We start from the raw sequence: 17,726 nt of genomic DNA, 5'->3' as shown, positions 1-17,726 counted from the left end.
TTATTATCTATTTTTTATTTTTTATACAAACAATAGGAGGGAACAAAGCAGATGCTATGGCAGAGTCAACATTCAAACCATTTCAAAATTAGAAATCTACGCATTATTTCATCCCAATCACCTGGCAATCATAACTAGCATAAGGCCCCTACTGCCCCAAGTCATCCCATTCAAGCACTGCGTAGTTTATCTAGGACAGCACAGCTAATGTATTTTCAGATTAAAAGATTTTTTTTCCTTTCTTATCAAAGAATCCATCTTAAACTTAACAAGATGAAATTAAGTCCTATACAAAAAAAAAAAGTTACTCAGCCCTGGAGTGCACAGAACTGCTGAAATATAGCCAGTATGTGATGATCCAATTCTGCAGTAAATAGAAGGTTCTCCAAGGTCACCATGTACTGTTGGATGATCTGATGATGCTAAGACACAAAAAAGCATTTCAGTTAAGTTTGGAAATGACTTAGCACCTTAAATAAAAAACATATCTATCTAAAAAGTATAATCTCTTATTTATATTTTCCATTTCTTTGATATTTATGATAGCTATAACTACACTATACACTATGTGCAACTCTTGCCAACAAAACGAAGAACAGAACCAGGATTTGAACTCTTAGAAGGTGGACAATTTTAATTATGAAATTAGAAGCAGGAGATTTTCATCATGCCAACTGTTTTACATAGATATGAAAGGTTAAATGGTGATTGTAAAATATTATCTTCTTTATACATATTACTGTGCAATTTCCAGAGCACTGGACAATGAAATCAATCAAATCAATAAAAGTACTGTATAAAATAAATAGAAATGATAAGATTCCTAATTTTTTAATTCCAACAGCTCGTCTCCAGTTACAAACCTTACAAATAAATCATAAAGTTTCAACTTTGATCCCAGGCAAGCTTTTTTGAGAGGGCTTTCCATAATTATGCCAGCACCACTCTCTATTGACCATGTATCTAATTTTAGATAAGAGGGTTTGAATCTTGTTCTTATTAGTTACTTACTTAGAATCTTCAATGAAAGACCAAGGATTGGGAGGCATATTTAAAAGGCAGTCCTGATAATTAAAGGCTTTAATTTAACAGTGGTCACATCTGTGCCCAAAATTTGATGGCAGAAATCATGGCTACTTAGATCACTGAGGTTTTAAGAAAGGAAAAGTCTTAAGTACCCAGTATCAATCTAGGAAGTGCTGTGACTTAATTAGCAACAGACACAACATGCCAATTATGCAAACCCAGATGGACACATAATTACCCTCTGAAAAGTATTTGATAGATCTCAGAAAGGCTCATTGGCTTCTCTTCAGTATCTGAATATGGTGCAAACCGAGATAGGCTGTATCAGGATAATCTCACTTTGAATAACTGCATGAATCCTGACATCTATAAGACTTACCTGTAAGAAAATTTGCTGCAGCCTCTCTATACAGTTCCTGTACCAAGGTGTAATTACATCGATCCCTCCTGTTTCACATCGTACTAGATGTTCAGTTAGGATCATAATAAAACGCTGGAAGGAATAAACAGTGAAATAGCTGGTGTTAGATCCATAGATGAGATAACTATTTTTTTGAGCAGGGGTTAAAAGACACATGAAAAACAGCATCTCCAAATTAAGTAGGATATAATTTAGTACAGAACATCAGCATTAGTAACTGTGGTACCATTTGCTATTTCCAGAACTTGTTGTCAAATGTACAGAATTTTAATTTAGGAATTTATGAAGCTTAAACATTTGTTCCAGAGTTTTGCAGTCACATTAAGATTCTAAGATTGCAAGGGGAGCGGTGGCTCAGTGGCTTAAAGACAGTGGATTTGTCGGCCAGAGAAAGTTGACTCTTTACATTCTAGTTCAAGCCCTAGCACCACATGATGGAGTGAGCTCCCATCACTTGCCTCAGCTCCTGCCAACCTAGCAGTTCAAAAGCATACAAATTGCAAGTGGATAAACAGATACCACTCTGGTGAGACTAGCGGAAGAAGCAAGAAACCAACTGACACTGGCTCAGCCCGAATGCAAAGTGAAAACCAGCAGAGAAAAAGGCCCGGATAACACTGACACTCTGGCAGAACACTGTTGATTAATCTGTTTGCAGAACTAGTTCACCCCCGTGGTGTACCCCGGATAGCAAGCAAACCTGAATTGAACAAACTAGCAATTTTAGGTAGCCAAACTACTACTCTATATTAATACTGTAGATGTCTGACTTTCATGTACCAATGCCACCTGCTAACTAATAAGTCTAAGATTGCCCTTTTCATTGGCTGATCAGTATGTCTGCTTTTACCTGGAATATTACAAGGAAGAGGTTTTTTTGTTCACTTTGAGCTGATTCAACTTTTTCTTGCAAGCGTTCAATCTGTTCTTCAAGGGGCCAACTTTCTCTCTCATTCCTTCGAGAATCATCACGCTGGAGGGAAAGAGTTGAAATTTAACTGATTTTTAAGATGTTTTAAAAATAATCAAGACAGAAAACAAAACAAAAGGCACTGTTGCATGTATAGTCAAAACAAATAGCTTGAACGCATGCAGCAGTTTTCTCCTGTACACTGAACTGGCAAATAAAGTCATTTATTTATCTAAATTGCTTTGGTGCCTCAGCTATTGTTTTAGATTATGTTTATTATTGTTTAAAAATGTTGCAAGTCTATGAGATAGAAATTGATGATATAAATCATTCATACTCAACTATATAGGGGAGTTGATCACATGTTATCAAGCAACTTGCCCACATCGTGGGGATTCAAAAGTTAAAGTTATCCAGCAATAAAAAGTATCCAAAGATGGTGACCATCACCATCTTTTCATCCTGCTGCCCATCTCTGCCTACCTCAGCAAAACAAAGCAAATCTTATGTTCTTGTAGCTGATGAAATATATTTTAAGTCTTATTTCTTCATACAGTCATGGAAAAAAGTCACCTACTCTTTTCTTTTGCTTGGCTAATCTTTCTTTGGCTTCTTCTAGCTCCTTTTGGATCATCATCACATGCTTGTTCATCTTACGAATGGTAGAGTGTAAGATCTCCCAAATATAAAATCTAGCAATAAAAAAAGCAAAGAGCACTCTGATTTTTGGCAGTAAAAAGGCTGATACAGACTTGTAAATCTAAGCTTTTCTCAGATAATGAGTGAAATGGAGGAAAACACAAGGACAATTGTGCAATTTTCATCTCCGTCTCCTCCCTCTGAGGAGAAATTTCAGTATCAGAATTCTCTGTAAAAAAAAAAAGCATGCAAATTTTCAATAAGATATACAAAAGGTTGCTTACCTTCAGGAAATATTTTTAACTTAAGCAAAATTTCCCTTATTAAGAACACTTATACTTCTATGAGAGATATTTGAAGATACCTGAAGATTTTTTTAAAAAAAATATTTACCTTGTAAAATCATGAGATAGCTCTGGAGAAAAAATCCAATTTGCCACTGCAGCGCAATCCACAATCTGTGTTCGAATCATTTTATCCACCAGTACAGCAATCATCTGTGCAAATGCAGAAACTTTGCTCAGTTCATCAGTACTGTGTATTGCCATCTGGACACAACTTTCAATACAAAGTCACAGACTGAAACTAAACAGGATCTCTCAAAGCACTGTCTCTCTTAAGAGGAAGGACTACCTAAGCTGTCCAGGCCACAGTTATTTATCTTAGCAGAGCCTCGTATCATAATTCCCAAGGGAGGTAGGGAAGGAAGGAGAGAGGGAGGGAGGAAAAGGGAGGAAGGAAGGGAGGGAGGGAGGGAGGGAGGGAGGAAGGGAGGGACTATATAAATGTTCATTCTTACCTGAGAATGATTCTTCCATACTTCATACATCACTCTGAGAATGTGAAGCTTCCCTTCGTCACTTTCAGCCAAAGTTCTGAGGACTTCTCGAAATCTTATAAAAACAGAAATGACACATTCCAAGGATGTCAAGGAATAGAACATGTCTTGATTCTTACAGATCAATTCTTATGGACCCTTGTGATTCAGCTGGGATCAAAAATGGCAAAACTGATTAGGAGGGGAGAGGAAAGAGAAGTGGGCTGGTCTAGTCTCCCAAGATGATTCTGAAGTCTGGATTTCTAGTTTGAGAGATTAGCAGTATTGCCGTGTTGACAAAAAGCTCTGTAACACAGCAGTTCTTCCTGCTATCTTGGCTAGCTATACATTACAGTACCCTATGAATACTCAGCAAGCGAATTATAGAACTCATCTCTTCCCCAAAATCAATGCCAATATTAAACACCCAACCCCCCTCCCCAGTATTGAGACAGAGGTAAGAGACATTTCTTGCCAAAGCAATGAGAGAAAACCATGCCTTAAATCCAAGCCATAGCGGAAGGCATGTGCCAACCCTTTGAAGTAGACGAGACTCGAATGCCAAAGAAATAAATGCTAACACTACTTTCGTTATAGAGTTATAGTAATAGAATCTTACTTCCCTGACATTTCCTAAAGCAGGGCTTTTCAACCAGTGGTACAGGTACCACCTGTGGTACATTGGCACCTGGCAAGTGGTACGTGACCATCCTAGAAAAGTGGTAGTGGGGGAGGGGAATGAGCTGAACCAGTAGCAGCACCGCATAAGCCTGAGCGAGAGATGGCTGGAGCTGCAGGGCTGTCAGGGCTCAGCGGAAGCGCCAGGATCAGCGCTTCTTCGGGGCTGTCAGGGCTCAGTGGAAGCTCCAGGATCAGCACCAGGCTCCAGCTGGAGCTCTGCGTTGATCCTGGTGCTTCTGCTGAGCCCAGAAGAAGCGTCAATCAGCTGGAATGTTGCAGCCTCTCCAGGATCTTGTGATTTACATTCAGATGCTTGGCAACTGATTCATATTTATGACGGTCACAGTGTCCCAGGGTCATGTGAAGTGACCAAAACCTGCTGCAACCACCCAGCAGATGGGGGGAATAAAAACCAAACACCACCCCACCCCACCCCTGCTGCCAATCCTCAACAGAAATGCTCACAACAATGGAAACCTCGGACAGGAGGAAGAGCGCCACTGGGTGGGCAGGCAGGTGTCTTGCTTGGCTGTGGCTTGGGGGGGCACTTTTTTCAGTGCCATTGTAATTTTGAACAGTCACTAAGCGAACTGTTGTAAGTCGAGGACTGCCTGTACTTTATCACTTTTTTCCTTTTTTGGGGGGGGTCATCATGTTTTTGACACCTTGCTAGGCGACTGGTGGTACTCGGATATTGCCATATCCTAAAAGTGGTACAATGGGTGAAAAGGTTGAAAAGCCCTGTCCTAAAGAGAACCAGGGAGGGTCAAGTCTGAGATGCTCCGTTCTGGGGCTCAGATTTCTCTTATCCAACCATAGGCTTGGCTGTAGCTCTCCCTCAAGATTATTCTCACAGTTGATTACAGTATGCAAAAATGTCTCAGACAGACACCTCCCTTAGTCACAGGACGATAAGAGGCAGAGGGCATAAAGCAGAGCCAGACTTCAAAAAAGGAGCTTAGTCTTCTGATTGAGTTGATTTCTTGGCTCGGTTTCCATTATGGGGCTGACATTCTCTCATTGCGTAATTGGACCAGTCATCAGATTTTTCTTCGGCGAGATTGCTTTTAATTTTGCCTATGCCCAAGCTCTATCTACCACTTGACAATCTAATGCAGAAAGGGTTCTTCTGGACAAGCAATTTTTTTTTTTACTTCCCTCCTCCTGAAGACCTTCTTTGGCCATTCTTATTAGCCTGTATCTTGGGCTTAAATACATACAGAGACAACGTTCTGCTGTCCAGGTGAGAAAGGACTGATGAATTTTTTTGTCTATGCTACAGTGTGGGAGAAAGCAGCTGAATGCAAGACTCATCCAGACAGGTGGAGATAAAGATCTCAGGAATCAGAGACTATACAGGAATCAATCCATTTTAAATAGTAGATTAAAGAAAAGTAGATAATATGACTATTTTTAATACACAATCAAAAATAAAGAACACAACACACTTGCTTCTTCTATCTTCTTTTTCATAGTTACAATACAAATAAAAATAAAATGGCAACAATATGAATGCATTGACAGTTTAATATACTTAATGATAAATACTTACTTTCCCAGAGCACTGAAGGAGTGACTGAATGACTTTGACGCGAAGTGCAATAGTGCCTGGACAAAAACTTCTATTTTTAAAGGATTGAATGAGAAGCCTTCATCTGGAAAACAAAGTTACAAATACAAATGAATCCCTGTAAGCAAGGTAGGCATTCACTAAAGGCTGAGAGGGACTGAGAATTTTTACTTTTCTATTTAAAAAAATAAACCGGAGAGGAAATTTCATAATAGGCTTTTCTTACAATTACATTCATACAAATTAAATTACATANTATATCAATGTGTGAATGTCAGACGTATACTAAGATATATGATAAAACTGAATTGAAACTCATGGATGAAGCCAATTCTTAGTATATAGCAGCTAGTGTCTGAAAAATCATGGTCTTTCCCACAATCTCCTAGTCTCAACTTCCTATTTTATCCAAAATGTGGCAATTTTCCTCCTCCTATCTGACTTGAAGCATTTCCCTTTTCCCATTCTGATTCTATAGTGTCATTCTGTTTAAAATACCATAAATGTAAAGGCACATTTGCTTGTTTGTATGTATGGAGTGGTGCTGGATATCAACAGTCCCAGGTAAATACAATTCTACTGAGCTAGTACAAATTGCTGTATGAAAATAAGAACTGGAGCCATATTCTAAATTTAACTAAAACCTAACTAACTTCCCTGAGGTTTTGCAATGTTTCCATAAATGGAAATTAGCAATGGAACACGGTAAATACCAGAAGGGCTTACCATCATCATCATCCTGATTCAGATTGGGCACATCCTTCAGAATGGCGAAGATTTCATCATTACTTGCTTTGTTTTTAATGGCAATGCTTACACAGAGTGCAACGTTGTATCCAGGAAGAGATTCTACATCCAAAGATAGAAGAAGCAAAGTTTCCAGCGTTGAAAACTGGGCATTTTTGAAACATTTTTTACACGCAAGCTTTTACAAGTTTACATTTTAAAAGCGCATTAAATTTGCTTGGAAATCAACCATCTCAGAGAAATCATCAGACCAGATATATAAGATTGAATTAAAAATATTAGAGGGTTTTACATGTCTTGAGGAGCGTTTCAGAAGAGAAGCCACACCTTTAAGTAATGTCCCCTTGTGTCATCGTGACCACTAGGCTTTGGATGGTCCTTGGGTGGCACCATCTCATACCTGCCCAGCAGCTTTCTTTAAATGGAGTTTCTTATTGCTTCCCCCACCTGTTTTAATAAGACAAAATACCATTTCCCTCCAACAGTAACAAATACTCCTTGTCACAGTCCAAGGTTTTTTTTTGTAAAGTGTAAATTATATAAATATCATCTTCTACATACTGTTACTTTCGTCTCCATATTTATAAATACATGCTGGATTTGCCGGAGTAAGGACTGAAAAACTAGCAGGAACGATATCTATTATTCGCTGATGGTAGGAAAGCCTGAAAAAACAAAGATTATTTTTTTTTGCCACAATTATGTCACATGATTATGGTTATACTACAGATGTAACCCAACCAATCATTCATTACTTGGCATACATACATGCACTGGTAAAACACCCCAAAGCTGATATCTACACCCTGATCCTGAATGCACAGAAGAAGTTCCTCATAGAACTAGGACTGTGCCTGAACTATAATTTGTCAGAAATAGGGAAATGACAAGCTTCCTTGGGATTTTAATGCAATCTTCTTTCCTTTTCTTTGCTTGAAGAAAGCTTGTTGCCAATCTCTCTGCTTAAAAAGAGAAAGACAACAAAGTCTGCTGAACTTGCAGAAGTGGAAGAGAATTTTAGTTAAAGGGATATGAAATTTCAATTAAGAGCAAAATACATTTTGTAAGCTAATATGGCATGGAGAAAGAGTGCTCAAATAAGGGCACCAGAGAAAGTTAGGGATAAAAATATCCCTCCTATTGTCTTGCTATTAATTTGACTACCTGCAAGTGCAGCCCTCTATCTACCCAAACCTCTAAAATTCTGGAAATTATTTAATATTCTTAAATTCACTTAGTCTTCTACAATTTTAATTTTATTTTCTTGCTAATTAAGTTAGTCCTCAAATAAATCATGTTTTCCAAACTCTTAGAAGATAGTGCTTCTAGTGCCTAGAAACTAACTATAAACAGGCATGTTCTGTTTATAAAACAGGAAAGAAATGGTCAAGGAATCAGTATGCTTCTTCTGTATATATCTCAAATAGGTTCCATAGTTTTGATCATAGGATGATGGTTTTGGACTGAAGATTTTAATTAGAGAAGAGACAGACATTCCTAGGTGCGACCTGGAGGTGAATATTGGAATGGAGCCCCTGCTGTGAGAAACTGAGAGCATTCCTGCCTGCTAATTCCATGTGAGAATAGTGATTGTTGGGAATCAAGTATTGCATTTTTGGTTAAAACAGGACTAATTACTATGGAGACGAATTAAAGAATGTGGATGGTATATTAGCTAACAAATGGGACTAGACAGAACAGGATTCTAATATCAGGTTTTAAAATCATGTTGATCCTACATTCCTGATTCCTTTGCTGCTGTCAAACAACTACCAACCAATCCCATTGGCACCGCACCTGCATAACACAACTTTGCAGTATTGGCCTCTCCCCTGAATATTTAGATCAATTAACCTGGAAAAAGCCAAACTAATAATAAAAGAGAATCAGGGATACTGATTGCTAAAATGGTATCACCGGTGCCCCAAAAGTCTATTGCCAATTCTCAAACAGATGCAAGCTCCCTATTGTGGGATACTTATACCAGGGATCCCCAACCTGTGGGCCATGGCCCACAATCGGGCCACGGGCTCTTGGCCAGTGAGCTGCAAAAATGGCTGGCTGGTGCATGCACACTCCCCCCACTCACGCCAGTGCCTCCATTTGCGTATGTGCATGGGCACAAATGGGGCCCCTAGTCCCGGGTGGGTGTGCGCGGCCTATATGCACATGCACACAGCCACGAACAGGGCCACTAGCCCCGGATGGGTGTGCATGGCCCATTTGCGCATGCACAAACAGGGCCGCTAGTGCCGCACCAGTGCACGTGGCCCAGTTTGTGTGCATGCGCACCAATTTGGAAGCTGCTCTCCTTCCCTCCGGGCCGCGAGCCCAGAAAGGTTGGAGTCCTCTGACTTATACAATTTAACACTAGGCAAATATAGATGGCCCTTTTCTGTAGCCTGGTTTGATGCCCTCCTGTCAGCTCTACTGGAGATACAATTTAATGGGATTGCTCACTTTGCCCTTATGGATCCAGGAAGGTAGAAACTCTTGCCCATGTCCTCATATGGGGCCCTTTCTTTGATGCTCCAAGACGTGCTCTGATTGTCCCAATCACTTCCAAATATGAGGGTCGTACAGATAAATTTTGTGCTTATTATATTTTAAGGGATACCAACCCTACAATAGCAATAGCAATTAAACTTGTATACTGCCCCACAGTGTTTTACAGCACTCTCTGGGCCGTTTACCATGTCATCATATTGTCCCCAACAATCTGGCTCGTTTTACAAATCTCGGAAGGATGGGCAGGCCGAATCAACCTTGAGCCCCATCAGGATTCAACAACAGGTTATGGGCAGAGCTAACCTGCCATACTGCATTTTAATCTCTGTGCCATCAGGGCTCCTCTCACATATCAGGTGACCAGATATTTTCACCAAGTTATATAACAGTGCAAATTTTTTTTATTAGATGTGCTGTTTTATTGTCTTATTATTATTTGCCTTCCCCAATAAGTAATTGATATATTAAACTATTTCTCCTTTTACTGTACTATTCTATTGTAAAGGCTGGTCAAAGAAAGATGTCTCTATTTTGACTCTGGCAAACATCCCTTAGAATTTGGAAGTAAGAATTTAACAGGGAGATGCAAACATGCATGTGAAATAGACAATATGTCTTAGAATGCAGGATCAGTGGATGGGAAGAGTGGATGACAGGATGGGATAAAGAATGGAGATCAGGGTAGTGAAGATAATAATGCAGTGGAGATGGTTGTTCAAGAAGTGTGCATGTGGCAAAGCAAGAATAGGGTCACAAATAGCTCTATGCTGAAGGAATGCAGACAGACTTCAAGACAGAATAAACCTACCGATTGCAAAATAAATGTAAGGAGGGGGTTTGGACAAAGAGAAATAATAAATGAGGTCTGAACAGCAAGAAAAGTGAATGTGACAACAGGAAAAGGAAGACTGAGTAATTGCAATTGGGTGAGGTGGACCAAGCTGATACGGTAGATCAAAAATGATCTCTGCGGTATAGTGCATTCAGGAAGCTTTCCTCTTCTTTTTATTCCTCCATGTCTTTAATTTCTTTTGCTTTTTCTATTTTACTCTTTTTCAGTACTTGCATAACACTGCTTATACCGACAGAAATAGCATGGTGGATAACGTATACAAATGCTGCTATCTCTCACTCACCTCATGCATTTTTCCAGTACTTCTTTTACAAACTTAGGCTTGGGTCTGTCAAGAACCTCAGAAACAGAATCTGACCTACATATAAAAAAAAGATGGTATTCAGAAAAGGGAAGATTTTATGGCAACTAGATACTTTCATGTTCATAAGATAAGTTTTCTACATTTTTATAGCATCACCATTTCTAGGATATTAAGGATACGCAGAACTGGAGTTTTACTTATAATCCACAGTTAGTATTTAAAAAAACTATCTTCAATTATTTAAAAGGTCAGAAAATGTATCAACTTTGTAATGAAACTATTCTGTAGGATTTTCTACCACTTGGGGTGGTATCTGCCACCCTATCTACTTTTCTACTCATCCATCAATTCATCCAACCATCTTATCCATCTATGTTTCTGTTCACTCTGTGCCAAAATATCCCACAGCAGTTTACAATACAAACTGTAATAAAATGTGTAAAATTAATATAATGAAATATTGTAAAATCTCACTAAATCAAACCATCATTTAAAAAGTCAGGAGAGAGAAAAGAAAACATTTTTTCAGCATTTATACAGATCAGGCCTGGATAAAAAACTGAATTTCAAACTCATCCTAAAATATGGCACTCTGGAGCATGGACAGAAATACACTGAAGGGCTCCATGCTGCCAGATGGCATTATGCAACCTCAGTAGATGTAGTAGGATGTCCCTGGTGATCCCAATGACTTGTCTCATTCTACACCAGTGGGGATTGTACATTTTTTACTTACTTAATGTTTTTATTCCTTTTTATAGGGTTTTTTAGATGTGTATATGTGTGTGTGTTGAGTCTACATATTTAAAATGTTTATTAACTTTGTGTATTTTGCCATTTTTAGCTTTTAAAATTATTGTTCATATTCCGGCCTTCTTATCCTGGTCTATGTCTGTAATAAAGATTTGCTTTGTTTTGACAGTGGAGGCAATTGTAGAGGTATTCTGGTCTCAAATTACTAAAAGCCTTGGAGGTCATAACAAAGCCTGTCACAGAAGCTAAATGGCAGCAGTGTAGCTTCAGCAAAGGACTAGACTGTGTATGATCAGATGCCACATATAGCAATCTGCTGCATTTAGATCAATGGCAGCAGTCAGATCGAGTGCAAGGGTAGGACCACATAGAGCGCATCAGGGTAATTTAAACATGACGTTCCTAGATTATGAACATCTATGACTAATAGAAAGTGGTGGACCTCTGGGCTTTTCCAATCCCATACCTGAGAACATTTTTGACAGTTCAAAGAGAAAACTGGGCAGCAGGATTAGATAGCAAGATGGGATCTGTCTTACTAAATAGCGCTCAGGGAAAAAAACCTCATAGCTTCCTGAGATCAGACAAGTTTTCTGAGGAGTGACATGGTATCCCTATGGATCAAAGGAAGGCTCAACTCCAGAGCCTGGCTTCATGCTACACGTCTGTACCATCCAGCATAACCACCTATTTTTCAATAATACAAGCCAAGTTGACTCTTTCATCCAGGAATTAATGAGGTTTTAGTGTGAATTGTGATGTAGCACTCATTATCACGAGAGAGAAAATCAGCAATTGTGCCATCCAGGATGGCTACTACAAGTGCTTTAGAGACTTACAAAGTGCTGCTACATAAACACTGCAGAATACTTAAAAACACAATTTTGTATTGGAATCTCAGGCACAGCACATTCCTAACATACATAACCCAAACAAAATAGATAGCTGTCAGAAATGAGAATATGCACAAACATATATTTACACTCATGTTCATCATACATGTATATATGGAATCAAACACTTACCAATCTTCCCAGCTCCAACGGAACTCAAAATTACTAAGATGGTGGGAAAACCAATTCATAAACCTTGATGGGAGAAAAAAAAATCTCCTCAGACTTTTATATCAAACCCTTTTTATTTTGCAGTGCTATTATTGACATTACATCCAAATATATAAAATAACTGGTGGTCAAGTCTGAGGAGATGCAAATTCTTAAAAACCAAAAGACAGAAAATGTCCAATATATTTATAGTAACAGAATCTTTTGAAGAGTTATCTCAGAGGCATCTGCATGCTTTGCAAATGCCTTGATAGAGCTTCAGACCCTGCATATTCTAAAGTACCTATTTTGAATCATTTTCAAAGAATTCATAGCCTTACATCCAATAATAATTGGGTAGCTCTCTTCTAGATTTTAATATGTCTTATTTTTTTATTAGCAATCTAACTTTGCAGTGAGCTCTAACTAGTTGACTACAAATGCTATATAAGAAAGTTCCAGAAGCAGCTAATAGAAGAAACAATTTATTCCAATACTAATTAAATAAGAGAAGATCTGTAAAACAGGAGCATTTATAACTAGATTTTGTTGCGCTAAATAAGCCCATGTCACTAAGTTCTCAGAAAATTTAGATGAGAATGTCCTTACTCACCGATCTATGCAGATGGTATTCATTGTATCTAAGCGCATGTACAGCATTTCCGTACCTTGTGCAAGCTATCATTTTTCAATTAAGATTTAAAATATTTATGTTAAAATGTTTAATTACAATATGGTTGAAAACAGAACATTATCAAAAGGTATTAACTGTTACAAGAGATTTTTGTAGAAAAGGATACAACTTGAGGTAAAGATCCAGGCTGAAGTTTACAGAGTTCAATAAAAAGCGTAGTGTACATGATTTCCGTGTGAGGCGGAATAGGAAGCTGAAACAACTCAGCAAAAATTACCTGGGGAAAATATGAAAGCAATATAATGAAGTATATTCACAAAAGCAGAGGTGTACAGAATATTTCATTGTCAGAAACTTCCAGTGTTAAAATGCCCCATTCCAATCCCACAATGTACTTTCTAGGGCGTACCAGAAATGGTCTGAACTCAAAATAGGTCATTTCAAGGTCCATTGTGAGATGAGGAACTATTTGCAGAGAGGAAGATCATTGGCACTAAATAAGAAAAAGCGACATGATAAATATAGTGTTTACCTCAACAATGTGGTAATTCAGAGGGATCTTGTTGTTTCCTGGATAGCTGGTTAATTGGGAAGCACTACAGAAAAAGATAGGTGTATAATTCAGAATAAAAAAGGCAAGCAGAAAGTAGGTAGACAGACCCCTTGCAAAAAAACTACTTTTTAGTGATATGTGCCGGGACCCACTCCTTCAAAAAAAACCTCTTTCCCTGCAGGAAGCAAGTCTTAGAAACAGTTGCCAAAGGTTCTGCACCATGCAGTGTCAGTTCCTCTTTGAATAGACTGATATAGAAATAGATATGACAGCTCCAGATGCCATTAATAACCAGGGAAGAAGCTCCTTCAAAATCAATATTCACAGTTAACAAACATGATGTAAAACTGCATTTTAAAGCATTAACTTAACCCACAAAGTTTTAAAGAACACTTCTCAATGTAGGGAAAACAGATCAATATCACTTTTCTAGGCTGTTCTCCACTAATACTTAAATTTTATATGTAATGGCTAATGGAAGTTCATCTGGATCCATTTAATTTCCATCTCTCCCTCCCTCCCTCTGTTCCTGACAACAGTGCAACACAGCCAGTTATGAATGTAGACTTCCTATCAGCAATTTTGCTTGGATAAAACTGTAACTGATTTGTGCAAAAATACTTTTTATTTATTGCAAAATATTTTGAATTAAAATAAACTTTTTGCCACAGTATCCAATCTGATTGAAATTGTTGATAATTATTTACACAAGGAAGCAAAGAGCCCTACCATGTCTTTCTCTCTTTCCAAAATGATCTGATGATGCAGTGGAGGTTTTCTTCAATCACAAATCTTTCAACAGAGTGGCTCCCAGGCATAACTGGTCCCTGACAAAAAAAAGCAACAGAGGTTAATTTATTGGCACAGCCCAAAAATCCATCTTCATCCCAAAAGGCATGATGTGTGGTCACATATTGGCATTATAACATCTTCCCTACAGTTTTAATAAAATAGTTTGTGGGGATGTAATCTTTATAATGTACTTTTCAGCATACAGAAAGTTCAGTTGCCCCACTCTGATTTTTGAGGAAAGGAGGGGAAGAGAGGGGAGGAGGGGAGGGGAGGGGAGGAGAGGAGAGGAAAGGAGAAAGGAGGGGGTCAGACACAAGTGAACAATAACATTTTGAACATGATAAAACTGTCTGAAATGGAGCCATGTACAAAAGATGAATATCTTATTGCTAAAATGTTAACATTGGAAACAGAAGATGAAGTAGTTAAAATTGTATGATAAGCTGGGTGAACAATTTTCAATAAAACATACAAATTGATCAATTGGGAAATATGTGGATAAAAGAATTGAAATTTACTTTATGCTCTAACCTCAAGGAGAATTTCTATAAAATGATGTATAGATGGTATTTATACCCAGATAAATTGTCTAAAATGTATAAAAGTTACCCAAATAGTTTTGGAAAGACTGAAATAGGAATCTTTTATCACCTTTGGTGGATTTGTAAAAGGCTAGACAATCCTGAAGAGAAATTAATAATATAATTCAAAAAAAATGAAAATTAATATACAGTTTAGACCAGAAACTTTTTTGTTGGGCTATATGGATAAAAAGTGAAAAAATTACACAGTGTTATATTGTTTTATATCAGGGGTCTCCAAACTTGACAACTTTAAAACTTCTGAACTTCAACTTCAGCATGGCTGGGTGGGGAATTCTGGGAGTTGAGGTCCACAAGTCTTACAGTTGCCAAGTTTGGAGACCCCTGTTCTATATGATAATAGCAGCAAAACTTTTATAGGCTCAGCATTGGAAAGATCCTACAGTACCCACAATAGAGGAATGGTTAATAAAGATGACAGAACTAGCAACCATGGCTAAGTTAACAACTGTCCTGAGAGAAAAATCATTGAAGACATTCATCTGTAATGAAAGCCCTTTGTGGACTCTTTGCAGGAGATGCAGAAAAATCTAATTTTGACATTTAAATTGTTAATTGTTAAAATTTAAAAAGGGGAAAACATTTTTTTTTATTTCTCCTTATCTTTCGGGGGTAAAATGGACATTTTATTACAGTCTTAAACTAAAAGTTGAAGTAAGTGTTCTCTATATCCTTAGAAGTCAGAAATCATTCTTTGTATATATTTCTGTCTTTTTTTCTATATACTTTTTCACACTTCTATCCCTATTCTCTTTTACTCTTTATCGTTTTTTTATTGTTAGTATATGTGGTTTTTAATGTGTATGATTTTTAAAATGCAATAAAATTATTTGATAGAGAAGTCAGTGAGCTGGAAACTACTTCTATAACTACTTCTTCTATACTAAGAATACTTAGTATTTTCATTTAGAAGCAGCCTTTTCCTACTCTGAGAAACAAAATGAACAGAACCTCAAAAAGCAGTGGTACATGGAGTAAAGGGAGCTATTAGAAAGACAAAACAAACACTGAACCATTTAAACCCTGCTAAAGAATTTGAAGCAAATTCTCAACTAGTTTCAGACCAAATAATGACCCAACCCGAACAGTCAAAAGGCAAAGGGGCATATTATATGGAACCCACCAAAGACAAAAACATTTCATTTCCCAACAGACAACGCACCACAGGGATGTTGCCCCACATCATTAACTTACTTCAGGATCATCAGTGTAGTCAAACATTCGGAAGGTGACTCTTGGCATCGGGTAAACGGAATCTGCGGTGTGGGGTGGGGGCGTAAAAGGAGGCAGGTTGTGCTGCAGCGCTTCACAAAGCACGCTGTCAAACGCCAGGTATGGCCTTGGAATGTGCCTCTCTTGCCAGTGGTCCTTCTTCATTTTCTGAATCTGAGCCCAAAGGCAATCTAAGTACTGGAAGGCAACAGCATCTGTCAGACATTTTCAGAATTCAAGGATGTTCCCAAAGCAAGACTGATTTCCGTGCTATAGGAAATCACCCTTCCCAATTTTCTTAGGAACCATTTCAAGGGGAAAATTCAGAATAAAGAAAAGCCATTGGGAAGACTTTCTCACTAGAACAGTGTCAACTTCATGCAGACAAAACGGGAATTATGCATTTCCACTAATGTTTGTTCAGATGGATGTGAGGGCAGGCATTCAAAACCCTAATCATATTCACCTCTTCTTGTGGATGTGGTTTATCAGCAGACCAAACTTGTAGCATGGGCACGTGGTTCTTCTGACGCCGTCTGCCATAAAAGAACGTAATCATTTTAAGGACCACTGATAATTGGTTTGCACTTTAACTCAGAAAGATTCTGAAAGTAACAGCACTTTATCCAAACCAGATAGTACATCTCAATGGGCAGGAGGCATTGGGAAAAGTATATTATGATCTCCTCTGTGGTAGACATTAAAAGTAAATGCCAGTTTTCAGCAAAACTATGGTCATGTGAGTATGTGACACTGCAAATGGACATAAATGCCCAACATGCAGTCATGTGATCAGGGGAGTGGGGATCAGAACTTTGGAAGTGGGTTGCAAGTTCTCCCAGAGAGATCCGTAATAACCTTGAACAGTCGCTAAATGGTCATTCGTATGTCGACTGTATGCACTTTCAATGACCGGATTCCTAACTAATGTGGGTTTTTAGGAGAGTCAGTTTGACTACCATGTTGAAAGACACTTGTAGAATCATAGAGTCCAAGACTTACAAAAATTCTCTTGTCAGCCCTATGATCGCTTCAGATCCCTTTTTAAGTAGCAAAACCTGCTTAGTGTTTTCCAGGAATTCCCACTCATTTGTTCTAGTCCTGACCTCAAGATCAGTGGAAAGCAATTATGTTTTCTGCAGAGAGCACGCTTTTCACAAATTTGGGGATTTTATCATTCTTCTTCTTGAGCATCTTTCTCCATACGAAGAATGCAGAACTATTTTTAATGTGTTTTTGTTTGAAAAAGGAACAAAACTAACTTGGTTTTCACCTAAAAGTCTGAAAATATTACCTCTAGATTTAACAGTCAAGAAATAGCATTCCCTGTTATGAAGTCTACAAGTTCTGTGTTCATGCTCTATTAAGACATAATGACACAAAGAAACATTTTCTTACTTCAGATAGTTTTCAACAGTAGACAAGATCTGCTCCATTTCAGTATCCTTTTTCTCATAGAGCTCCTTCCCCACCCAAGGTAAGGATGACAGAAACGCATACACATACCAGTCACATCGCACCTGTTAGTAAAAATATGGACAAAACGCAATCAGAAAATACTTCTGGTTTTTGCCATAAAAGCTAAATCAGGTCAAAGATTTGAGATTTACAGGAACCACTACTGTATTTATGATTCCACAACTCTAACTCTAATGTTATGA

At 38.1% G+C, this 17,726-nt stretch overlaps 1 protein-coding gene across 1 annotated transcript; it reads right to left on the bottom strand.

Moving 5' to 3' along the window:
* On the bottom strand, positions 1 to 17,585 carry LOC107295769 (nuclear cap-binding protein subunit 1; the record flags this gene model as incomplete). The annotated part of the gene is made up of 18 exons (XM_015825093.1): positions 1 to 422; positions 1,406 to 1,519; positions 2,298 to 2,420; positions 2,935 to 3,049; positions 3,390 to 3,493; positions 3,796 to 3,889; positions 6,047 to 6,149; positions 6,791 to 6,913; positions 7,373 to 7,476; positions 10,456 to 10,530; positions 12,255 to 12,317; positions 12,886 to 12,950; positions 13,073 to 13,183; positions 13,439 to 13,502; positions 14,189 to 14,286; positions 16,048 to 16,263; positions 16,532 to 16,601; positions 17,464 to 17,585. Coding segments are annotated over 18 exons (1,878 nt in total), but the record flags the coding sequence as incomplete, so codon positions are not given.
* Positions 17,586 to 17,726: the final 141 nt, after the last annotated feature.

The sequence above is a fragment of the Protobothrops mucrosquamatus genome, unplaced genomic scaffold (assembly GCF_001527695.2).
Source record: "Protobothrops mucrosquamatus isolate PMUCROS unplaced genomic scaffold, P.Mucros_1.0 scaffold2481, whole genome shotgun sequence".
Lineage (NCBI taxonomy): Eukaryota > Metazoa > Chordata > Lepidosauria > Squamata > Viperidae > Protobothrops > Protobothrops mucrosquamatus.
This window is presented reverse-complemented; position numbering and strand designations above follow the sequence as displayed.